General features: G+C 34.1%; 5 protein-coding genes and 1 long non-coding RNA gene across 9 annotated transcripts in view; 4 read left to right on the forward strand and 2 right to left on the reverse strand.

Annotated features, from left to right (window-relative positions):
- LOC135127835 (puratrophin-1-like) overlaps nucleotides 1-26,080 on the reverse strand; it is a 529,067-nt gene that overhangs the window by 421,273 nt on the left and 81,714 nt on the right. The window lies entirely within an intron of this gene.
- Nucleotides 6,082-6,528, reverse strand: LOC135128359 (uncharacterized). Its single transcript, XR_010280378.1, has 2 exons — nucleotides 6,448-6,528; nucleotides 6,082-6,396 (listed from the first exon to the last, which is right to left on the reverse strand). It is a non-coding gene; the product is annotated as an uncharacterized LOC135128359 (long non-coding RNA).
- On the forward strand, nucleotides 9,009-10,200 carry LOC135127844 (farnesol dehydrogenase-like). Its single transcript, XM_064054489.1, has 5 exons — nucleotides 9,009-9,026; nucleotides 9,085-9,234; nucleotides 9,290-9,751; nucleotides 9,800-9,943; nucleotides 10,085-10,200. Exons 2-5 carry the CDS (start codon nucleotides 9,139-9,141, stop codon nucleotides 10,127-10,129), a joined length of 747 nt encoding a protein of 248 aa, XP_063910559.1. The 5' UTR covers nucleotides 9,009-9,026; nucleotides 9,085-9,138; the 3' UTR covers nucleotides 10,130-10,200.
- Nucleotides 10,556-11,805, forward strand: LOC135127847 (farnesol dehydrogenase-like). Its single transcript, XM_064054494.1, has 4 exons — nucleotides 10,556-10,688; nucleotides 10,742-11,203; nucleotides 11,252-11,392; nucleotides 11,700-11,805. Exons 1-4 carry the CDS (start codon nucleotides 10,593-10,595, stop codon nucleotides 11,742-11,744), a joined length of 744 nt encoding a protein of 247 aa, XP_063910564.1. The 5' UTR covers nucleotides 10,556-10,592; the 3' UTR covers nucleotides 11,745-11,805.
- Nucleotides 20,690-23,332, forward strand: LOC135127846 (farnesol dehydrogenase-like). 2 transcript variants are annotated; one of them, XM_064054493.1, is made up of 4 exons: nucleotides 20,690-20,938; nucleotides 20,994-21,455; nucleotides 21,504-21,647; nucleotides 23,117-23,332. In XM_064054493.1, the coding sequence occupies exons 1-4, from the start codon at nucleotides 20,843-20,845 to the stop codon at nucleotides 23,159-23,161; spliced, it is 747 nt and encodes a 248-aa protein (XP_063910563.1). In that variant the 5' UTR covers nucleotides 20,690-20,842; the 3' UTR covers nucleotides 23,162-23,332. The 2 variants fall into 2 exon arrangements, with proteins under 2 accessions (XP_063910563.1, XP_063910562.1); XM_064054492.1 differs by lacking the exon at nucleotides 23,117-23,332 and adding an exon at nucleotides 21,784-21,877.
- Nucleotides 22,396-24,885, forward strand: LOC135127843 (farnesol dehydrogenase-like). The gene is made up of 4 exons (XM_064054488.1): nucleotides 22,396-22,535; nucleotides 22,589-23,050; nucleotides 24,585-24,731; nucleotides 24,808-24,885. The coding sequence occupies exons 1-4, from the start codon at nucleotides 22,440-22,442 to the stop codon at nucleotides 24,850-24,852; spliced, it is 750 nt and encodes a 249-aa protein (XP_063910558.1). The 5' UTR covers nucleotides 22,396-22,439; the 3' UTR covers nucleotides 24,853-24,885.

Genomic DNA, 26,080 nt, shown 5'->3' on the forward strand with positions numbered 1-26,080 from the left:
TCCTCGGTGCCATTCAAAAATGACGTATTATTGTCTATTGTTGTTTGGAGATACCAATTTGTCTTCGTGTAGGTTATTATCCTACTTTTTTCTCCTACGACTTCGTATTGGAGATTAACGGTCGTAAGTGTTGCTTAATTGGGACGTGCGGTTGTAAAATCCATGCTAATTTATTTATTTTGGTAGTATACAATGGCTCAATGAATAAATGCGTCTCAAAATCGTGTAATCTGGTTCCCGCTTTATCTTTTGGTAACGTCTCGATTTTTTTAAAGCGTAATTGTGAATGGACTTTTACTTTCCCCTTTGTTTCGCGCGAGTTCGAATTTTCAGGCAGATGCGGCAGAGGAAAGTGTTAGTTCTTTGTTGTACGCAACGGAAAACGGTGTGCGTTTAATCTGTATGCGGATTAAAAAACACGGAGAATTGTTTTAACTTTTTTAAGAAATTCGTACAAGCAAAAACATTTTTCAAATTTTATTCTAAATAATTATTTATTTCATAGAACTACATATTCCTGTTTATTGATGTTGTTTCTGCTCTTGTAGGTAAATCGAATACTAGATTATAATCTGTCTACGTTTTAGCTTGTGGGTACCGAAAAAATGCGATTTGTCAAGATTCCTGAAAATGTAAAGAACAGTGGAAGCGATTCTTTGCAGGAATTCCTGAAAATGTTGTTGTCGAAATCACCATCACAATCATAAGATTGAGTCTGTTTCCAATATTTTGTCCGCACAATTCAGAGTATCCCAATTTTACTTCCCGAACGTACACTAAGGAAATGTTACAACACGAAGAATGGCGATCTCCTGTTTCCGTCTGTCTATCTGTCATCTGTCTGTGTCGATTTTTAATAGACAGATAATTTCCGAAACTACTGCACCGATTGTTGTTAAATTTTACACTCGCATATATATTAGGAGTATTGTGTAGATGGTGAGACGCTAACCAAAATTTGTCTAGTCCCACCAGCGATTCGATGACGTCACTGTCAATTTTACATAATACATGGTCTTTAAATTTTGTAAAATAGCATACTCCTGTACTTGCGATTTATGAATCTACCTTGAGTTTTTCCGTAAGGAGACTTTCTCAAAAAAAAAATAGAATTGAACAAGGACCTTTAATCCTAACACACGCGGCGTTTTTTTTTTAACATTATGACTATATACATATATATTTTTTAACTTATAGAGGTTCTCACAAAAAAAATATTTCCCGAAATAAAATTTTATCGAAGCGGGATTTGTTGAATTGTATGTGAGGAGAGAGGGAAATTCTGTCTAAATTGCGTCAGACCTGCTAATTTCCCGTTTTGTCAACCTTGCAATTTTTTTAACTCAAAAGCGAATAATTTACGTATTATCCGTTTTTTTAATTTACCTTTCAATGATTTTTCGTCTTTATTTTTGACTCACGGTACCTTTTGTCTGTCTTGATTTTACTTAAACTGACCTGACCTGAACTGACCTTACATGACCTGATGTGCCCTAACATGATCTGACATGATCTGATGTGACCAAGCATGACCTGACGTGATCTTACCTGATATTTTTTCCCATCTAAGCCCTTTTAGGACCAAAAGTAACCTTTTTTCATTTTCTTTCTTCTATTCTTCCCATAACTCCCACTTTAATTTCCTGACCTGACCTGACTTGAGCACATGTGACATAAGCTGACCTGACCTGATCTGAAGTGGGTTGATTTCACTCAACCTGAACTGACATTTTTTCCCGTTTAAGTCCCTTTAGAACCATAAATAACCTTTTTTCATTTTCTTCTTTCCCTTTGTCTTTCAAACACCGCTCCCATGACCCCCTGTCTAATTTCCTTCCTATTTATTTCACTTTCTGATGTTAGGAATAATAGTAATACAAAATATTCTAATCCAGGAAAAACCATCAGTTTCCAACATTTAAGTGGGATTTATAAACTTGCTGTTGACGTTGAAGTTGATTTAATTTCATTACTACAAAAATTTACCCTTTTAGACATGTTCTAAGTTTCTTGTTGTCGAAATAAGTCTACACATATTAAGAAAAACAGACAAAATGTAGCCCCGCCCACCCGCCCTATCTCAATTGTGATGATTTCTTTTTATTCGCCGTGAGTCAAGAAGGCGGAGCTTAACTGCAAAATCCTTATTTCTCTACGAGAAATTAAAAACATGTTTTTGAGGATCGTGTTGTTCAAAGAATACAATGTTTATTAAGAAAAAAGTAAAGCCAAAGATTAGGCCCCACCAATACCCGCCCCGATCTCAATTCTCAATTGTGATGAATTTTTCGTTCGTTGTCAGATCGAGAGGGGGGGCTTCACTGCAAAATCCATATTTGTCTGGAAGAATTTACCATTTTAAACATGTTTTAAATTTCTTGTAAAGACGACTATGTATATTAAGAAAAAATGCAAAATATAAGCCCCGCCCACCCGCCCTACCTCAATTGTGATGATTTTTTTTAATCGTCGAGAGCCAAAGTAGCGGAATTTAATTGCAAAATCCTTATTATTTCTCTACAAGGAATTACCATGTAAGACATGTTTTTGAGTATCGTGTTCAAAGAATACTATGTATATTAAGAAAAAATTAAAGCCAAATGTTAAGCTCCACCCATACCTGCCCTGATCTAAATAGTAATGCAGTTTTCATTCGTTAGCAGATCTAGGGGTGGAGCCTTATTGCAAAATCCATATTTCCTTACAAAAATTTAACCATTTTAAACGTGTTTTAAGTTTATAAGCATAAAAGAAGATCATCACAATTGAGATGGGGTGGGTGGGCGGGGTTTATATTTTATATTTTGTCTTTTTTCTTAATGTGCATAGTATTCTTTGGCAAAATGTAGCCCCGCCCACCCGCCCTATCTCAATTGTGATGATCTTTTTCATTCGTCGTGAGCCAAAGGGGCGAAGATTAACTGCATAATCCCTATTTCTATACGAGAAATTAAAAACATGTTTTTGAGTATCGTGTTGTTCAAAGAATGCTACGCATATTAAGAAAAATGGGCAAATTATTAACCCCGCCCACCCACCTCGTCTCAATTGTGATGATTTTCTTTATTATTAGAAACTTAAAACACGTTTAAAATGCTAAATTTTTGTAAGGAAATAAGGATTTTGCAAATAGACTCCGCCCCTATGTCTGAATGAAAACTTTATTATTATTTAGATCAGGACAGGTGTGGGTGGGGCTTAATCTTTGGTTTTAATATTTTCCTAATATACATAGTATTCCTTGAATAACACCATCCTCAAACACATGAATTTCTCGTAGAGAAATAAGGATTTTGCAGTTAAGCTCCGCCTTCTTGGCTCACGATGAATAAAAAAAAATCATCACAATTGAGATAGGGCGGGTGGGCGGGGCTACATTTTGCATTTTTTTCTTAATATGTGCAGACTTATTTCGACAACAAGAAACTTAAAACATGTCTAAAATTTCTTTAATTTGCAATATTTCGATTTGATATTTGGCTTTTTTGATTTTGCATATTTTGGATTTTTAAGTTTCTCAGTTTTTAATCTTTCGATTTGTCAATTTGTAGATTTTTCAAAGTTCTCATTTCGTACTTTTTCGTTTTTACAATTTTATAGTTTTTCCTTATTTTCCATTCGAAAAATCGAAAAACTGAAAAATCAAAAAACTAAAAAAACAAAAAATTGCAAAATCGAAAAAGCGTAAAAATGAAAAATTGCAAGTTGAAGAACTGAAGAAACTTAAAATCGAAACATTGAAAAACTATTTCAAATCGGGAAACTTACAACTTGAAAAAAATTAATGAATCAAAAATTGGAAAAAAAGAAAGAAGGGATCGAATCGAAAAATTAAGGAAAATAAAGCCAAAGATTAGCCCCACCCATACCCGCCTCGATCTTATTTCTCAATTGTGACTAATTTTTCATTTGTTGTTAGATCAGGAAGAATTTACCATTTTAAACATGTTAAAGTTTCTGTCCTGAAAAGACGACTATGTATATGAAGAAAAAAAGCAAAATATAAGCCCCGCCCACCCGCCCTATCTCAATTGTGAAGATTGTTTTATTCGTCGTGAGCCAAGGGGGCGGAACTTAATTGTAAAACCCTTATTTCTCTATAAGAATACAATATAGAAAAAAATAAGCCAAAAATTAAGATCCCAAGCTCAATTGTGATGAATTTTTCAGTCGTTGTCAGACAGAGGGGCGGGGTCTAATTACAAAATCAATACTTTCCTACAAAAATGTTTTACCTTTCTTGTTGTAAAAAGAAGATTACAGATTCACACAACACACATATTAAGAAAAAAGGGCGGAATGTTACCTAATTTGTTTTTGAGACGAATCGCAAGTTTAAAAATCGACCTTTAATGATAATAATAATATATTTCTAACCTGACCCAACTTGACCTGACCTAACTTAACCTAACCTAACCTGACCTGACGTTTTTTCTCCTCTAAGTCCTTTTAGCACCATAAACAACCCTATTCCATTTTCGTTCCCTGACTCCCTTTTCAATTTCCTTACCGTTTCCTTCCTGTATTATATATTTTTCTGTCTTAACTCTTCTGTTCGACTTGTAGAAAAAATCCATTGTTAGTGTATCAAAAAACAATAGTTAAATAACATTATTTTTCAAAATTTGGCTAAAAATATACTCAGAACGTTATTTTTATGTCCACTATAATTTTATAACGTGATTATGACAATTGCACAATCGGACTTCAGATGGATCCAACAAATATTTAATTGCAAAACAATAAACTCGGTATTTACATTTTAAAATACTTTCATTGGGTTGAATAATAAAACCGTAATATTTGTTTTACATAAAAACTGTAATAATGTTTTTTCATCTTGTGGCATAAATTGGAAGATTTACCTTTCACATCATTTACCACGTCGTGAACAAATCAAGCAAGTGTAAATCAGGTAGTTATCGACTTTTGCCCAAAATGGATACAGGTTATAAGAACCACATCCGCATAAACAACAACATCACCAAAACCAGTCAAAATCAGATTCCACATTTCGTGACTTGTCTTCATTACACTTAACTCCAGCTCTTTGTTGAAGACTGGGTCAGCGCATCATCATCCATTAAAACAATATATGTCACTTGGTCCACGATTCTGCATGAAATTCGTCACCCTCAGCGCTGAATTTTTTCCTAAGAAAATCAGTGAACCCGGAGCATCGTCATTAACGGTACCGATCTTTTGTTCCTAAATGTCAAAATCAGCCGTTCGTGCGCGAACTTCCATCCGCCTTAGAAATCCAGGCACGAAGTCGACGATTATATCATTCTAGGTCTAACTGGGGCTCTGGGTTAATTTAAGATCTTTATCTCTGCTCGTTCGAACGCTTATTACACCTCAGAGGGTGGTCTTTTAAACGTCTTTTGTCAATTCAATAAAAATTAGATTGACATCATTCCCAGGACGATCCGAAGATGTCCTCGATTGTTACGTCAGACTATCAATTAGAGTTATGTTATGATTCATGGTGGAATTCCAGTCCTTGTAGACGCTCAGAGCTTTCAAACTATTTTAATGGTCTCAGTTATGGAACTGGTTGCGGTCATTGTCAATGTTTTGTTTATAATTTGGGAGCATAGAATATATAGATGCGAAAAGATATTTTTGAAATTTAATAAATCGTTGATAAATATGAACAAAGGCAGGGGACCCAAGTTAGACCCTTGTGGACTCAGTTTGTTTTAATCAAGTAAATAAAACAGTTACTTGCACACTGCCGAAAGTAATTTCATTGACACCGTTTTTGTCCAAATATTTTCTAAATTTTTATCAAATTTATTCAACATTGTTTGCAGTCTGGTAATGTTTATTTATATTTTAAAGTAGTGACACGCTAAGATAAACACGTTAATTTGATAAATTAAACCATCGAAATGACCCTTCGACAAAACTCCCATTGGGAGTGGCAAACACCCGTTAGCAGCCTTACATGGTCTCTTGTTCTTTTAAATTCGTAACTGACATTTACACCGCTAGAGGTTAAAGGTATCATGAATGGGATTGTCCATTACTGGTCACCAGAAAGATTATGAATGCTAGGGGAAATAAATCATGGCGTGGTTAATCAAACTGACAGGGATGAAATTTATTTCTTTTGAATATGGTTATGATACGCTATTACTTCCGTGATAGTAGGTGGACAAATGACAGGAGCTTTTCTTCTGAAATTATTTATCGTTGGTCTCTTCTAGCCTGAATTCGCGCTGCTCAATTTGTTAAAGAAGTCGCCTAGGGCTTTGAAAATGTCAGCAGGTTCGGTTCGCTGGTCCAGGACACGCTGGTGTCCCGCGAAGATGTTGGGTTGGTAGTATTTGGCGAAAGTGGTCGCACAAATTAGGGCGAAAATGAAAAATAAAGCGAAGGTTTTCATTTTTGCTACAAATATACATAGTAATTAACAACACAAAAATAAATCGTAGAGCTTACTTGTTCGATTGTATACACTGTACAGAAACGATGAGACTAATTCAACAACAACTGGACGGTCTTTTATAGTACGTATCCACTCCTGTTATCTTTTTATTATTTATATCTGTGGGGTTGTAATACACCAAATAAATAATCTCTACTTTTTTATTATATTTTTTTATTATTAAAATATTTTAATTTATTCTTTGTGAAGTACCATGCAAACAAACTGCTGAGATTTATATCAGAAATAAGATCTTTATCTAATTTAATTAACACTGAAATCCTTCATACCAACGCCACTAATGCTGAAAGAATTACTTTTGTTTCGTAATACTTTTACGAAATTTAAATAAATGGCTCAGAAGTTTACATTAAGGAAGGTGATGATCAAGTTCAAAGCTAAGTTATTTCCACCGAAATGAACTATATTTTTAGAAAATGTTTACATTTACTCCAAGCAAGAATTTATTCGTTGTCTGCGATTTATCCTGTGTTGTGTCGTTAATTTGATTGAAAATCAATAGGAATGCTGGTAATTAACAATTTAAAATATGTCACTGATTGACTTTATCGATGCAAAAAGTAGTGAATAACGTATTTAAACCTAGTTAATTGAAAGCATTACGGTTTTTCTAATCCTTCAAACAAATAATTACAGGCAGCGTTATTCACATAAAATTATGTGAATATAACAAGCAACAAATTTAAACACACAATATAGAGTACAAGAGATTTTATCAAGATCGGAAAACGGTATTTAGGTCGTCGCTGAATTAATAAAAGTTTATCACATCTGACATTAAATCCAAACAGAAAAGCTACACTAACATACTTTAAATTAGAAACATTAATGCAGAAGACAACAAAACTGATAAATAGAATCTAATCTTTTAGATTAGGACATTACAGGAAAAGTAGTAACTGTGCAGAAGTAGGTAAATTTTTAACTTATACTTGTCAATTCAGACCTTTTAAACTTGATTTTTTATTTGATTTGAGTATAATAGTATAATGGTGAATATTTTATTATACCCTTTTAGATGCAACATTTTTTAAGAAATTATTTGAAAAGTAGCAGTGATGAGAACAATTTTTGATAAAAAAAAAGTTACAATAATTCTGGTCAAAATTTTCTTCATAAATAAATGGGTAAAAATTAATTACCATTGTTATTTGTATTTGAAAAAAAAAGTTGTTTCAAGTGTACTTAAATAACAAGTAAAAATGTTAGCTAAATGTCATTTAATATAAGATGTTATGTAACCTGCAGTGTTCACTGTATAACTGATTGCCTATACCCAGAACAGTATATTATCCTAAAGATTAGAAAAACATGTTAATTATTATTAGCTATTCCCTTGATGTGATTTTTATAACATGTTTTTTTTTCTCTCGGTTGAAGGAAAAAAATTACAATTTTATTAACTTTATTTTTCTAGGCAAATAATAATTTGTTGTCAGTAAATGGGACAAATTTACTACTTCTGTAGGTAAAAAATAATTATTTTATAAACAATAAAGTCAAAAAGTGCAAAAAGAATCTTGTGGGTCTTTAGTATGCTGTTTTTGGAAGAATTTGAAAGCATTTTGGCAATCCTGGGTGCATAATTTTTGAAAATGAAAGAATTCAAATAATGTGTGGGATACTTGGTGTTCTATTTCTGAAAAAAAAAAATGTCCCTCGAGGCGCTTGGTGTTCTATTAAAAAAAAAGAATTTTGGAGATCCTTCGTTTTTTTTAAAAAAAAAAGAAAACAGAAAAAGTCTCAGGGGCCTCTACTTTTTTTAATTTGATAGAATGCTATTTAGTTTTTGGAAGAATTTGAAAGAATCTTGGAGACCTCTGGTGTTGTGTTTTTGGAAGTATTTGAAAGAATCCTTGAGAATCCTATGTTTGATTTTTGAAAAGATGATAAAGCTTCTAGTCTTTTGACCGTTGTTATATTTTATATTTCAAACTTTTTTGAAATATCTTAAAATTATAGAAGATTATATGTATGCTTTTCTGCATGATTTCGTTTCGTCTGTGATAATATTGGCAACCAAATAAACACACATTTTCGCGGAAACATCTAAGAACCATGGTTAATAGTCTAAATGGTAAAAACGGCACATTGTTATCCAACCCAAACAGTATTTGTTAGTGACACTGTTCTATATAAAGGTATATATTTTATTAACTTAGAAAATGGTTACTTATTTATGTATATATATTTATATAGTAGTAAAATTACTAATCACACTATCTATGCTCAATCAAAAGATTATATTAATTAACAAAATTTCTAGTGTTTGGAAGCTCATTGTCTCACATTTGTAAGGTATTTTTGTTATTTTGTATTTTATATCTTCCTATTTCATTCTCCATCTTTTTAATCTAAATAAATAAAAAATTTATTTCAGTTAATGTTCAATAAAACTTAAAATATAGAACTTAAGAAGATGAGAACATTTTATGTGTTATCTCTCTGATTGTGGTAGCAAATAAACATTGTTTATGAATATATTTGATATATTTATAAATAGGCTGTTTTTACTTCAGACCAGTTTGCCTTGTTTACCGGTTTTACTCATTGGTGCAACTGCCCTAGAAAAGTCGTTTTTTAATCGACCACTTATTTGCACAAGTATAAAAACACTACATATATTTCAGAAGACACATCTACAGAGCATTCAGTGAATCGACATTCTTGCAACTGCTTTATCAATGGATCGTTGGACAGGAAAAGTTGCTGTTGTTACCGGTGCCGCAGGTGGTATTGGATCAGCAGTGGTTGAACAACTACTAAACGAAAATCTAAAGGTAATAATTTTTTATTACACTACGAGCAGATTATCACAAAATTTAAATTTTCAAGGTTGCGGCAGTTGATAACAGTTCAACGAGATTAAACGAATTAATCAAAAAATTTGAAAACAAAACTAAAAGTTTGCACACTTACGCAGTTGACGTAACCCAAGATGAAGAAGTTGTGAAGTTTTACCAAGAACTTACTGAAAGTTTAGGTCCTGTTCACATCTTGGTCAACTGTGCTGGAGTTATTCGTCAAGATACACTAATTGACGGTAAAACAAAGAACTGGAAGATCGTTCTCGACACAAACGTCTTGGGATTGTGTATAATGACAAGAGAAGCGGTCAAAATTATGAGAGAGAACGAAATTGATGGTCACGTCGTTCACATTAGTAGTGCTGCTGGTCGTAATGTGCCTGACTTTCCAGAAATGAACGTTTACCCAGCTTCCAAATTTGCAGTAAGGGCATTAACTGAAAGCTATCGTCAAGAACTGAATCGTTTTGGTCTTAAGATAAAAGTTACTGTAAGAATTTTTAGTAAGTCGCTACGAGTAGTAAGTCCCAGGTTTTAGTGTATTTGCCCAGGAAAAGTCAATACTTTAATTGTGAAAACTGATGTAGCATATGATAAAGCGGTTGAAGAGATGCCTAGTTTAGAACCTAGAGATATCGCAAATTCTATCCTCTACGTTCTTTCGACTCCACCACATGTTCAGGTAAAATCGGAAAAACAAAATTATTTCTATTTATTTAATACAAAAGTCACTAATAGGTAAGTCAAAATGAACGATGTTTTATTTTTGGATGCATGCCTGCTTTTATCTGTAAGCTTAATAATAGTCTTTGTGAATTTACAGGTACATGAAATATGTATTAAACCTGTTGGAGAAACATTCAGCTGAGCTAAGAACACATTTATCGTTAAATAGGTGGACCCCTATTTTATTTTACTAATAAAAACTATACAATGTTTTACATTTATTTTCATTACTAATCCACACCACACCAATTTCATGTCTAAAAGTCAATTTTGACACCTTCTATCTGCCTATCCCGTTTTGTGTTAAATGAAAATTGATTAGTAAAAAGATTATATTTCATAACAGCTAGAGTACTACACGAAATATACTGTCACAAAGATATAAACAATTTTTTTGTGCTGATCCTGAGGGCAAGTAAATCGCTTTGAAATATCTCCGTCGTGTTTGCTCTTCCCAGCTTCCAGTTTGCCTTGTATAGATACCAGTTTTATCAATTTTTTGTGGCACCGGGTTTCAAATTTTGCGTAACCGATCTGTTATTTATGTATAAAAACACGATATTCTAGCACTCATTTAGAGTACGACCATCACAACTGTCTGAACAATGGACCGTTGGAGAGATAAAGTCGCTGTTGTTACCGGTGCTGCAGGGGGTATTGGATCGGCAGTGGTTGAACAATTACTCAAGGCAAAATTAAAGGTAAGGTTTTTCTAGTACTATGAGAACAATATAGAAAATCGAGAACTATCAAGGTTGCAGCTGTTGACAACAGTTCCACAAGACTCGAAGAACTGACCAAAAAATTCGAAAACAAAACTGAAGATTTACACTCCTATGCTACTGACATAACTAAGGACGAAGAAGTCATAAAGCTGTATCAAGACATTACTAAAACTTTAGGTCCAGTGAATGTTCTGATCAACTGTGCCGGAATTGCTCGTCACGATACACTTATCAATGGTAAAACAGAAAACTGGAAGAGCGTTTTTGATACAAATGTCTTTGGTTTGTGTATAATGACAAGAGAAGCCGTCAAAATTATGAGAGAGAACACAATTGATGGTCACATTGTTCACATTAGTAGTATTGCTGGACGTACCGTACTTGATATTCCGGATACCAACGTTTATTCAGCCTCCAAATTTGCAGTGAGAGCACTATCTGAAAGCTATCGTCAAGAACTGAATCGTTTTGGTCTTAAGATAAAAGTTACTGTAAGAGATTTTAGTAAGTTACGTCGTATGCTATGTTTTAAGTTTTAGTGCATTTGCCCAGGAAAAGTCAACACTTTGATTGCGAAAAATAATGCATTCGATGAAAGTTATGACGAGATGCCTGGTTTAGAACCTAAAGATATCGCAGACTCTATTATCTACACTCTTTCGACTCCACCACATGTTCAGGTAAATTACATACGTAATTTTCTAATTATTCAATATAAAAAATTAAGGGCCGGTTTATAGAAACGCGAGTTAAATATTTAATCCTCGATTAATTTAACACTGGATTAAAATGTGGAATGGTAGCTCGTGATTGGTTAAAACCTGCACGTCGCCTAGCAACGAACCTCAATTAAAAGTTAATCGCGAAGTAACTTTAACTTCGGTTTCTATAAACCAGGTCTTAGAGTTCGTAACTCAAAATCTAAGTTATTCTGTTTTTAGCTGTGTTTATTTTATTGTGATAATAATAATAACAATTGGTTTACAGGTGCATGAAATATGTGTTAAACCTATTGGAGAAAAATGGACTTGAATAAAGGATGCACTGTTGATGTATGGCTTGGTATTTTTTTTATATTAAAGTTTGACAATGATTCTTTATTTATTATTTCACCCTTTGTAAAGGGGGAAAGTTATACCATCTATAGTATAGTTCGAACTTTTTGTTTTTACTTCCCGAGCGTAAGCGAATTTGACTTTTTTCTTCGTACTCTAGGGGTTATGAGAGGTCGCGAAAACGTAAAAGTAGAGAGTCGGCCGAGGGACTCGATTACAAAAAATGAAAAAAATCTCGAGAGCCGCTGGTGTTTTATTTGATTTTTGAATTTTAGGGTCTCCTGTTGTTTTATTTTGGAATGGATCTGGAAGATTCTCAGGAATTCCTGGTGTTTTACTTATTTACTGTTTTTAATTTTATAGAATCTTGGAGACGTCTGGCGTTATATTGTTGAAAAGATGCTAAAAAATCTTCGGAGCTTCTAGTGTTTTGACCTTACTTATATTTCAAACATTTTTCAAATGTCTTAAAATCTCTTTAGGGTCATATTCTCCTACTGTGTCTTGTTGGAATTTATCATTGTTCCTTCTTCTTCCTTCATTCTTTTGCCATAACTCGTTGTAAAATCGTATAGTAAGGGTATTATTGTATTCAACATGGACGAATGAATATAATTATACATATAATATTATATGCTTTCCTGCATTTTTTCGTCTGTGATATAGGCAACCAAATAAACACACATTTTCGCAGAAACATTCCAGGAACCAGATAATCGTAAGAATTTCCATGTTTAGAACCATGTTTTTCACGGGGGGAGATTGCTAAGTTTTTCCATCATAATGATTCTGACAGGTGCCATACTAACCATAATAGTTAACACTATAAAAATGTCTACAATTACGCAGAAGTGACAAATCTGCAGCATTTGTAAATTTCACAGTTCACTAGAGACTAGACGTACGAAACATTTATGAAAGCCTAGGAAATAATTTCAACGTAGGTTATTGGCCATTCTACGGAAGCGTAGAATGGTCAGGTGGATTTTTTTTTGGAAAAAACTCGACATGTCGAGAGAAAACTCGACATGTCGAGAAAAACTCGATATGTCGAGATTAAACTCGACATGTTGAGAAAAAACACGACATGCCGAGAAAAAACTCGACATGCCGAGTTTAAACTTAACATGTCGAGTTTAATCTCGACATTTAGACTTTTTACTTCCCGAGCGTAAGTGAAGGAAGTATTGTAATCGAGTCCGTCGACCGACCCTCTACTTTTACGTTTTCTCGACCTTCAACAACCCCTACAGTACGAAGAAATAGGTCTCCTGTGTCCGTCTGTCTATCTGTCCGTCCGTCTGTCTGCCATCCCGTATTTTTATTACACAGATAATCTTAGAAAGTACTGGGCCGATTGTTGTCAAATTTTGTATTTATATTAGGAATATCATAGATGGTAAAACGCTAACCAAAATTTATTTAATCATCCCCACCAATAAATGTGATGACGTCACTTAAAAAAAATGCAAATAGTAAATGGGTTCTAAATCGTAAAAAATAACATAGTCCTACACATGTAGTTTATAACTCCGAATTGAGTTTTTGCCCGAAAAGTCCAGATTTTTAGAAAAAAAAAATCAAAATTATGAAACAAGATATTGCAATTTAATTTGGAATCTGCAAAGCTGAGTGCTTTGAAATTTTGCAGATGGTTTACAGTTATGATAAGCATGATGAATTTTTGATTAAAATATGTTTACTTTTCCGTTCCAAAAAATTGGTCTAAAGAGTTTAGACAGTACTTCCCTCGCTGTCGGAAACTTGACGACTGCATGCCTATTGTGTTTTTTTTTCTCCTTACATTTTTGAAGTGGGAATTTAAAAAAAAATTGCGATGACGTCATCAACATTTTTGCAAGGACACGTATGTCAGTTGGGATAGATGTAGTGTAATACTAAGAATAAGATTATTGTATTCCCAAATTTTCAGGAAAATGAATTGGGTCGTTTTGAATATTGATTTGTAATAATCAATAAAATAACGAAACAATTTACTCACGTATACGGCGCCGGCGTATACTAGGAGAGGCAACTGAAAATCGGTTATGTATAAGCATTCTTAATTTAAGACGACAAGCGTAACATAGCATACGTGAGAGTCAAACAGAGAAACTGTAAATATACATTTGTTCTAGAAATGTCAGTATAAAAACATAAAGGGTTTCTAATGTTTGACCGGGGAACTAGAAATTTGAATAATTTTAGTCATCTGTTTTGAGGCGATAAATTCATTCAAATCAAACAAATGTCTCCGTGACATTCTTCCGATGTATAAAACATTAACATTTTTAATTCTACGCATGTTGCTCAGATAGCTTTATTCCCGTTGATAATATGCTGTAAATATGTTTTTTGCACTTATGACCTTTTTTGATAACTGCGGCATTCACCAGCATGCGAGGTCGAACTTCTCGCACACGTGCTTTTTTCTTTCCGTTGCCATGGTAACCTTAAAATAGTCCGGAAATGTCAAAATGCAAGTGTTTACGCCGCTGTCAACGTCATTGTTTATAAATAACTCACAATTAATCTTTTTGGTTTAAACGTTTATTCGTTGCAAAAAATTTTGTACCAAACACGTTCGTGAAGCCTGCTTCCTGCATTTCCGTAACCGTCCATGCAGGAAGCAGGCTATCCCGAACTAGTTGTGTAAATTACTATTACTAATATGTCCGTACTTGTGCAGAGACGGTTTATACCACAGAGCACCTAACTTTTATTATTATACGGATATGCTTGTGATGCTGGACCAAGTTAAGGGACCCCTTCTGGCCTAAATGTAATAAAATAAAATGTATTTGTTTTTAGTTTGGTTATTACAAAAATACGATTCCATCTTTGACTGATCGTTTGTTGACACAAGATCCTGCAGTCACGGATTTTTTTTGTTGAAATTTGTCTTACGTAATTTAATATTTTTATACATATAACTAGCTGACCCCGTGAACTTCGTTTCACCTACAACTTAATTTTGAATCTGCAAACCGAATGCTTTGAAATCTTGCAGATGATTTAAACATCTGATAAGCATAATAAATTTGTATTGAAAATAATACTTACTTCCTCCAAAAAATTGATGACGTCAGCCCAAAATTTTGCCAAATGAATCCTTTTTAAAATATCCAAAATAGGATGAGACTATACTTGTGATTTATCATTCCATTCATATTTTTTAGTTTTGCTTATAGGGGGTGTCTCAAAAAAATTAATCACTGAGTCAGTTTATTTTATTGATTGAATTAAGAATTGCAAAACTAAATTTTTAAATTTATTGCAGACGTTTTGAAGTTACTGTTTGACATGGTACGTTTTTAATCATAATATATCTGTTTATCAAGCCCAAAAACTTGATGACGTCATCTCAAGATTTTGCCGAATAAATCCTATCTAAAATTTGCAAAATATTATCAGTATATTTTCGTAAATTTATCATTGCATTCATATTTTTTAGATTTGCTTTTACAGTGACAAAAAAATGTATGGATCAGTCAATTTATTTTAGAAATAACTCAAGAGTTGCAGAAATGACATAATTAATATAATTCAAAATGTTTATAGTATATTAAGTATTGAGAACGGTAACCAGTAAACCCCCTTAACGTTCGTGATGCTTATACTATTTTTTGTACGACCATCAAAAGATTTGCGTCTTTTTATCAAATTCATAAATTGAAAGAATTTATATCAAACATCAACAAGGTCGTTTTTTAATTTAAAATTTGTTACTATGGTTTCGATTAATATAAACAACAATTTTAAAAATCAGTTTCCATTTTGACCGCTGTCGATTTAGGTTTGATCTGGCTTGATGTCGAGTTAATTTTCATTCCGCGACTTTTAGTGAGTGATTTATTTGCTTAAAATATCAGTCATGAGTGATTCTGAAAGCGAAAATGTCGAAGTCGAACACGCACGGAATTTAAAATAAAAAAATCTTGAATGCAGGATTACTTACCGTTCAGCTGAACAGTAAGTAATTTACTTACCGTTCGCCTCTTAGTTGTTAGTCGTAGCAACCCGTAAACTGAACTTACTGCTATGGAAACCTGTACGGTAAATGATCGAAAAAGCAATGGTCGTACAAAAAATATGATAACTATTAATATGTGATAATTAAACCGAAAACCATTTTCCTAAGAACACGAGGTTAGCAAAAACAAATTAGTTTGTTTAAACATTGTTAAATTAACCCCGAACATGTACAATTTCTCAGCGAAAATATGAAAAATAATTTTTGCAATCTCATCGTGACGTACGATGACGCCACTGTCACGTGAGCCACCTGATAAAAGGTCACATTTTTCGGTCCTCTGCGTTTAGTTTTAATTTCGGTTTGGTGGCAGCAACATCCGTTTTGGCTTAAAAGTAGGGCTCTTTCCACGAATTTCTAATTTATATATTTAAATATTAGTGAAAATGTGTTGTATTAGTACTGTGAACACGAACGAAAATGGATATTTTTTCGAAAAGGACCGAAAACAGGGTAAGTTCGAGTTCAGTTTTAATTTATCGGATTCCGTGATTCGTTCACTCGACAATATTTAAATTTTGGGAAAATTTTCGAAACGATTGAAATCGGTTGATCAAAACTATACATTTTCACGACATAAATAAATAAATTTTAAACATAATTAATATCATTTATAATGTTTAAATATGATAAGCATCAATGTATGATAATTAAACCGAAACCTACAAGCCTGAAATTATTAAAAACAAATCAATTTGTTTAAACAATGTAATTATCCCCGAAAATGTGCATTTTCCCGGCCAAAATATGAAAAATAAATTTTGCAATCTCATCGTGACGTACGATGACGTCAATGTCACCTGAGCTACTTGTATAAAGGTCACGTGTTTCGGTCCTTTGTGTTCAGTTTTAATTTCTGTTTGATGGCGGCAAGATCGTCGCTTCATTTCGGCGTAAAAGTGGAGCGTTTTAGCGAATTTCTAGTTTATTATTAATACATATTGCGGACAATATGTTGTGTTAGTGCTGTGAACACGAACGAAAATGGATATTTTTCCGAAAAGGACCGAAAACAGGGTAAGTACGACTTCAGTTTTAATTTATCGGATTCCGTGATTCGTTTAGTCGACAATGTTTACATTTTGGATAAATTTTCGAAACGATTGAAGTTGGAGGGTCAAAGCTATACATTTTCGCGATATAATTAAATAAAATTTAAACATAATTAATACAATTCATAATGTTCAAATATGATAACTATCAATATATGATAATTAAACCGAAATCCGTTTTCCTAAGAACACGAGTTTAGTAAAAACAAATTAGTTTGTTTAAACGTTGTTGCATTAACCCCGAAAATGTACAATTTCTGATCTAAAATATGAAAAATAATTTTTGCAATCTCATCGTGACGTACGATGATGTCACTGTCACGTGAGCTACCAGATAAAAGGTCACATTTTCGATCCTTTCTGTTCAGTTTTGATTCCGGTCTGGTAGCAGCAACATTGGAGCTTCGTTTTCGGTTAAAAGTAGCACATGTTCGCGAATTTCTAATTTATTGTTAATAAATATTAGCGAAAATGTTTTTTGTTAAGTGCTGTGAAGGAAAGTAGATATTTTTCCAAAAATGCCCGATTTTTTTTTAAATATGTTGTTAATAACATGCATTCAGGACTGATAAAGTACGCCTTTAGAATATACAAAGTACTGCGTTCATAATTCACAAAATACCGTATTCATCATTTTTAAAGTACGGCGTCCAAATTTACAAAATACGGTGTCCTTCACCCATGCTATCAAACCTTAGTCCTCTCTTTTAATGGCAAGACGCACTCCAGACCTCCTCGTATTGTTTGGTTCTTGCTGGGCAACAGCAACGAGCGAGCAAAGTCATCGCTCTTTGGTGGCAAACGTGGAGAAATTTGTATATTGTAACTTTTGTAATTTAAGCATTTTGTACTGTATATTGTATGTGTTACTAACTTAACTTGGGTCTTGCCAATTTGGCTCCAGTGGTGCAAATGCTTTGTTTTCATGGTGCATTTGCTTGGGTTTTCATTTTGCAACAGTGCATACTTTGGTTCAGAGTCTGAATTCTCCATGTCGTCAGACGCTTTGGCCTGGGGGGGTATTGTTGGCCCTTAGACGCTGGGTCGCATCTCCTATAAGGATGAGGTCAGTCGGCCTTGGATTTATGCGGCTGCGTTCTCCCTTAGGCGTGTGAGCGCTGCGACCAATAGATTTCGTTCCGAGTTCCATGGGTGTGCTTGCTTGGGTTTTCATTTTGCAACATTCTCAATTTTTGGTGCAATTTCTTCCGGTGGTGTATTGGCTACTAACTTTGCATTTGTATTGTATCTGAATTGTATCTGTATCTGTAGTGTATTCTGTATTGTAGTTAGATTGTAGGTACCTGTATTGTATTTCCATTGTATTGTACTGTATAACGTTCTATCCCTCATTAACAAATCCTAGCCCTCTCCTTTCCTAGCGAGATCTGCTCCAGACCTTCCCGTGGTTCTTGCTGAGCATCAACTATCGAGGACAGGAAATTCAAATTCAAAACCAGCAAAGTTTCACAAAAATCTTGAAAATCGCTCGTTGGTGGCCAACGTGGAGCAAAAGAGACTTTTGTAACTCAACTAACTTTGTTAACTTTGTATTATTAAGGAAACAAAAATATATTACATTTAATTTATTATTTATGAGGAGAAATAGTCATTTGCCACACCGATGCTCATTTTTAGATTAAATGCTCACAAAACACGTAGATGTTCAATTTGTGTCCGGGGAGATACAATGTTGGCAAGTAGGTACTTCGTACTTCGAATATGAGTATCTACTCAGTTTTATTCATACCACCCAATGTCTCGCTTCAATGTTTGACTATTATGTTGATTATGAGCACAACGCTGATCAACTTCCGTATCCGAATTACCCATGAAATAAATGATTGCGATTTGCACCTGAGGTAGTTCGTCGCACATTTGATTGACTTCGTGGACGTATGTCAGCTTGTCGTCTTCTCGGCATAAAACGACACAGAATTATTTTCACCGTCAATCAAATCTGTAAATTTTGTCTTGAGAATTTTAAAATATTGAAAATTTCAAATTAAATCCTCGAATAACGGTAAAGTTTGAGGTTTTGTCGAAACCAACAAAGTGAATATACGTAAATAGAATGGAAGATCAAAATTAATAAGAAACTTTCGCAATGCGTAACTAAATTCACTTTAACGAACACTTTTCTTAAAATAAACGACGTTTCTTGTTACGAAAAAACAAACAACGACTTAAAATGCAATAATACTTTTCACAATCGCACGGAAGAAATAGTTTTGTATGACACGTCAGTTAGGCGACAGGTCCGTCAGAAACGCCAACTATTCAAATTCATTCGAAGTGGAGATTCCCATGCAAAATTTTTATTTTTTTTTTTAATCTTTTAGCCGTCTTATTTTTTATAAATTTTCTTACATATAAACCTTGTCCTGACGATAAGGAACACGTAAAAAAAAGAATCGTCCGATTCGGTGCAGCCGTTCTGAAGTTATGGGCGTACATACATTTCGGCGATTCATTTTTATTAATATAGATTCATTAATTCATTAGAGCAGGCGGCACTTTTAATACAGTGGTCATTTTGGTGGGCTAGTTATTAAGGCGCTGGTAATTAGAGGCGCGGGTAATTAGTGGTGAAAGTTGCCTAATGAGACGCATTTACTACTGGCATGTCATTAAAAAGTCTACATGTCGAGATTAAACTCGACATGTCGAGTTTGTTCTCAACATGTCGAGTTTAATGTCGGCATGTCGAGTTTAATCTCGACATGTCATGTTTTTTCTCAACATGTCGAGTTCAATCACGACATGTGGAGTTTTTCTCGACATGCCGTGTTTTTTCTCAACATGTCGAGTTTTTTCTAGACATGTCGAGTTTTTTCTCGATATGTCGAGTTTAATCTCGGCATGTAGAGTTTTTTCCAAAAAAAATTCCACCTGACCATTCTACGCTTCCGTACCATTCTCTAGTTTAGATAGATCCCACTTCTTTTTTAAAAATGAATTATATACTCTTATATTCACCAGCTACACGATTCCAGGGTTATAAATCGCCCTCCCACATTTGTTTCTTGTGATGTGCTTAGTTGCGCATAAAAATTAGCCATTACTTGTCAGATTCTTTCTTGAACTTTATTTAAACTCAGGTAAAAAATACTGAGGATGTCTGAGATTGTTAATATTTATAACTTAAGGATTTGGATCAGATTGGGCACCACAAAAAAATGTTTCGGAATTAATTAAATCTATTTCTCATTCAAACAGTATTTGTTAGTGACTCTTTTGTATTAGAAAAAATGGTTACTTATATACGAAAAATTACAAATAACACTATCATATACGATTCCTTCATTTATTTATTATTGAATTGAATCCACATAACGTACTGTTACGAAAGAAACCCATACGCCGCCCCGGTAAGACGACTATGGGTTCTAGTATGTACGGCGATGATGTCACTGTCGGTGACGGCGCCCGGAGAAAAGCCTGGAAGCGGAAGTCGCGATAGGCAATCCAGAAAGACCTCGACTGCGGAACTTCCAGAAGGGAAGTATAGCTTTAAATAGAGCTCATCTTCGGGAACGAGGATTATTCAGCCAGTTCCGTCCTCGAGAGTACAGTCAAGTTGTGCCGGATTTATTTTGTACATAATCGCCGTGTAATCAGTAGTGCAAATTTGAGTTATTGTCGATTTTAATCACCCATTCAAAGTAACAATACGCTCAACAAAAAGATTATATTAATTAATAAAATTTACTTCACTCACTAGTTGCATAAATAACTATTATGTCACTGAGTGGCTGATTGTGGTATCAAATAAACATTGTTTATGAATGTATCTGATATATTTAAGTAGACTGTTTTTATTTCAGGCCAGTTTGCCTTGTATATACCAGTTTTACCCATTGGTACAATTGCGCTAGAAAAGTCGCTTCTTAATCGACCACTTATTTGCGTAGGTATAAAAACACAATATTTCAGAAGACACATCTACAGAGCATTCAGTGCATCGACATTCTTGCAACTGCTTTATCAATGTATCGTTGGAGAGGAAAAGTTGCTGTTGTCACCGGTGCCGCAGGTGGCATTGGATCAGCAGTGGTTGAAGAACTATTAAAAGCAAATTTAAAGGTAACCTTTTTCTATTACACAACGAGCAGATTATCACAAAATTTAAATTGTTAAGGTTGCGGCAGTTGACAACAGTTCAATAAAATTAAACGAATTAATTAAAAAATTCGAAAACAAACCTGAAAGTTTGCACAGTTATGCAGTTGACGTAACCCAGGATGAAGAAGTTGTGAAGTTTTATCAAGAAATTACTCAAAGTTTAGGTGCGGTTCACATCTTGGTCAACTGTGCTGGAGTTATTCGTCAAGATACACTAGTTGACGGTAAAACAGAGAACTGGAAGATCATTCTCGACACAAACGTCTTGGGTTTGTGTGTAATGACAAGAGAAGCGGTCAAAATTATGAGAGAGAACAAAATTGATGGTCACATCGTTCACATTAGTAGTGTTACTGGTCGTAATGTACCTGACGTTCCACAACTCAACGTTTATCCAGCTTCCAAATTTGCAGTAAGGGCATTAACTGAAACCTATCGTCAAGAACTGAATCGTTTTGGGCTTAAGATAAAAGTTACTGTAAGAATTTTTAATAAGTCGTTCCGAGTACCAAGTTCCAGATTTTAGTGTATTTGCCCAGGAAAAGTCAATACTCTACTTGCGAAAACTGGTGTAGCACCTAATAAAGCGTTTGAAGAGTCGCCTAGTTTAGAAGCTAGAGATATCGCAAATTCTATTCTCTACGTCCTTGCGACTCCACCACATGTTCAGGTAAACTAGGAGAAACAAAATAATTAAGTATTTATTTAATACCAACGTCTCTAATACGTAAGTTAAAACGAAAGCTTTATTTTTGGATGCATGTCTGTTTTTATTTGCAAGATTAATAATAATTGTGAATTTACAGGTGCATGAAATATGTATTAAACCTGTTGGAGAAATATACAGCTGAATTAGGGACGCATTTATCATTAAATAGGTGGATCCCTATTTTATTTTACTAATAAAAACTATACAATGTTTCACATTTATTTTCATTAATAATCCACACCCCGTAAGAGAGACAAAACACTTTTATGTCATTGACTTGTATACTAGTAATGCAGTATTGCTTTTTACGATAGGCTTTTTCTTTTTTTCGTTCCATTGTTTCTGTGATTTTTATCTCTCCCAAATTACACTTCTCGTTTCATCCTCTATGACTTTTCGTACCTGATATTGTACAGCTCATTCTCTAAAAGTCTATGTTAACACTTTATATATGCCTATCCCATTTTGTGTTAAACCAAAATTAATTAGTAAAAAGATTATACTTCATAACAGCCAGAGTACTACACAAAATACACTATTACAAAGCTATAAACTATATAAATGACTTTATAATGTCTCCAATAAAACGAGATCGCCTTTGCTCTTCCCAGATTCCAGTTTGCCTTGTGACAGTTTTATCCATTTTTTGTAGCACCGGGTTTCAAATTTGCGTAATCGATCTGTTATTTATGTATAAAAACACGATATTCTAGTAGACTCATTTAGAGTACGACCATTACAACTGTCTGAACAATGGACCGTTGGAGAGATAAAGTCGTTGTTGTTACCGGTGCTGCAGGTGGTATTGGATCGGCAGTGGTTGAACAGTTGTTGAAGGCAAAACTAAAGGTAAGGTTTTTCTAGTACTATGAGAACATTACAGAAAATCGAGAATTGTCAAGGTTGCAGCTGTTGACAACAGTTCCACAAGACTCGAAGAATTGACCAAAAAATTCGAAAACAAAACTACAGATTTACACACCTATGCTACTGACGTAACTAAGGACGAAGAAGTGATAAAGCTGTATCAAGACATTACTAAAACTTTAGGTCCAGTGAATGTTCTGATCAACTGTGCCGGAATTGCTCGTCACGATACACTTATCAATGGTAAAACAGAAAACTGGAAGAGCGTTTTTGATACAAATGTCTTGGGTTTGTGTATAATGACAAGAGAAGCCGTCAAAATTATGAGAGAGAACACAATTGATGGTCACATTGTTCACATTAGTAGTATTGCTGGACGTACCGTACTTGATATTCCGGATACCAATATTTATTCAGCCTCCAAATTTGCAGTGAGAGCACTAACTGAAAGCTATCGCCAAGAACTGAATCGTTTTGGTCTTAAGATAAAAGTTACTGTAAGAGATTTTAGTAAGTTACGTCGTATGCTATGTTTTACGAGATTAATAACAATGGGTTTACAGGTAGATGAAATATGTGTTAAACCTATTGGAGAAATATGGACTTGAAAAATTAAGAACGCATTAATCATTCACTTTTATAATGATTCTATATTTATTATTCCACTCTTTGTAAAGAAGGAAAGATATACCATCATATAAGTAGCTTTGTTTTCAGATTAGATGTGATTTGTAGTACCCCATGTAGTTATTTAATTACCCATGGACTTACACCAAAGATTCAAGTTCAGACTTGTTTTTATTTACAAGTACTTATAACTAAACTTGATTGGCAAGAAATTGTTTATTTGTTTACGTTCTAAATAATAATATGTAATCATTAAAAAAATAATAATAATGATATTTACTTTATTCTACGAAACCTGGAGTATTTAATACACTTCCACTTTGTTTTTATTTTTGTCACTCTAAACCTTCTTATCTGTCCCCCTTAGAAGGCGCCACTCCCGTAGCGTTTGAAAACAAACCTAACCAGATCTAATCGAATTAAGTTAACAAAATTTTCCTTCTCAAATGAACTATTTGTAATTATATTTGTCCTTTAAGTCTCCAAATAATTCCAAAACCTGACTTAGAACTCGAAAATATCATAACGCGGAGTGTATGGTTTGAACAGTATTTAATTACCGAGATGTTAATTTAATCACTAGGACACCAGGTATAATTAAAAATAAAACACGCTTCAATTAAATCCATTGGTATAACTTGATTTAAATTACTCTTACGTAATTGAACGCACATTTATATACACAAACACATTTCCGTAAAAACAGTGCGTTTGGTATCACGTCCACTGAAACTGACTTATCAATGGACCGTTGGAGAGGTAAAGTTGCTATTGTTACTGGTGCCGCCGGTGGTATTGGGTCAGCAATGGTTGAAACACTACTGAAAGAAGACTTAAAAGTAACAGTTTTCTAATAAACTATAAGTATATTATAAAATAATTAAAATGATTAAGGTTGTAGCTGTTGACAACAATTCAACAAGACTAGAAGAACTGACTACAAGATTCAAAAACAAGACCAAATCTTTACACGGCTATTTAGTTAACGTAACTAACGACGCAGAAGTTGTAAAGTTTTACCAAAAGATTAGTGAAAGCCTAGGCTCAGTCCACATCCTCATCAACTGTGCTGGCATTGTTCGTCAAGATACACTAATCGAGGGTAAAACAGACACCTGGAGAACCGTTCTCGACACAAATATCTTGGGCTTATGCATAATGACAAGAGAAACTGTCAAAATTATGAGAGAGAATAATATCGATGGTCACATTATTCATATTGGTAGTGCTGCTGGTCATACCGTACCCAACTTTCCGGAGATCAACGTTTATCCGGCCTCTAAATTCGCAGTCAGAGCGCTAACTGAAACCTATCGTCAAGAACTGAATCGTTTTGGTCTAAAGATAAAAGTTACTGTAAGAGATTGGCGTAAGTTACTGCTTATACTATGTACTAGGTTTTAGTGTATTAGCCCAGGAAGAGTTGATACTTTGATTGCGAGAAATAATGATGTAGCAGTGGATAAAAATTTCGATGATGCACCTGGTTTAGAACCCAGAGACATTGCGAATTGTGTTCTCTACGTTCTTTCGACCCCGCTTCACGTACAGGTAACATACAAGGGACACAATTTTATTTTAGGATGTGTTTGATTTCACTGCAATAATAATAATGATAAATTTACAGGTTCACGAAATATGTATTAAACCTGTTGGAGAAACACTGGTGTAACACATGTATGTAAATGTCAATTATTTGTACGTGGGTCGTTCCTGTAGTTACTCGGAATCATTATGTTAAATAAATAGAGTCTCCTTCAATCAAAAATTGTGTTTTGATTTATTTCCACCCTGCAATAAAACAGCTATTGTAACTGACGCTAGCGCAGCAAAACTGGTCGAAGAAGGTTTACAAGTAAGTGTTTTAACAATCTTCTTCCTGTGATTATCATTATCAAGTACTTAAAGGTGGTAGACCTAGCTCGACGTTTCGACCACGTAGAAGAACTTCCCCAAAAGCTCCAAAACAAAAAAGGCAAATTCAGGGTCCAAACGTGCTGTGACCGCTTTGACGGAAACCGTGCGACAAGAATTTAATCACTTGGGTTTTAAAATTAAAATTTCGGTATAGTAGACAAATTTGGGTGAACATGTTACACATTGTGGAGAATTGTAGTGTCAGTCCCGGTGCGATAGAAACTGAAATTGTTCAAACTAATGATATCCAAGTTGACCCGAAAGGCTTGTTAGAGTGGAATGCTTTGCACTCGCAACGCGGTTTTATAATTATATCATTTATGAAATTTTTACAATTTGAAGGTTTACGAGTTAACTGTTAAACCTGTGGGAGAAAAATTCTACCTGAAACGTTTAAATATACCTAGAAGAATTCAATACATGCCTACAAATTTTGTGCGAACTCGATACAGTAAGTTATGAATAAATAGAAAACATTGCTTACCCAAATATTAGCGGAATTCGTTCACAATTTACACAAAACGTTACCTAAAACAAACATATGTATTAATATATTGTAAGTAGACACAAATTTATTGCTACCATACTATTTACAATAAAAGTTGTGTACTTGTATTCTCGACGGTGCCGCTCAAAGCGTAGCGTTCCCGAGCCCAGCTCATCTTAATTTTGACCGCATTGAATATATGTTTATTTTTTTGTTTGTATGTGATATGGGGGTTTTTCGATTAACGAGGTAAAATGACCATCATGCTAAATCTTTGTTGGTTGAAATTTTCAATTCGAAAGGGATATAATTTTAACTTAATTGAAAAAAACGGCACAAGTTCGCGTGTCGAAAGCGAAACACACGGTTTCTAGTTAAGTTTGTGGTTTTGGCATTTCCTAAATAGTTGTTGAAATTAAACTTTAGGATAGACTCGTGTTCGCGTAAAAGGCGTAGCTTGTTCCAAGATCGGGTAGACAGTATAATTATGCGGCAG

This window comes from Zophobas morio, unplaced genomic scaffold, assembly GCF_036711695.1.
Source record: "Zophobas morio isolate AGI-343-1 ecotype UQ-CSIRO unplaced genomic scaffold, CSIRO_AGI_Zmor_V1 ptg000012l, whole genome shotgun sequence".
NCBI lineage: Eukaryota > Metazoa > Arthropoda > Insecta > Coleoptera > Tenebrionidae > Zophobas > Zophobas morio.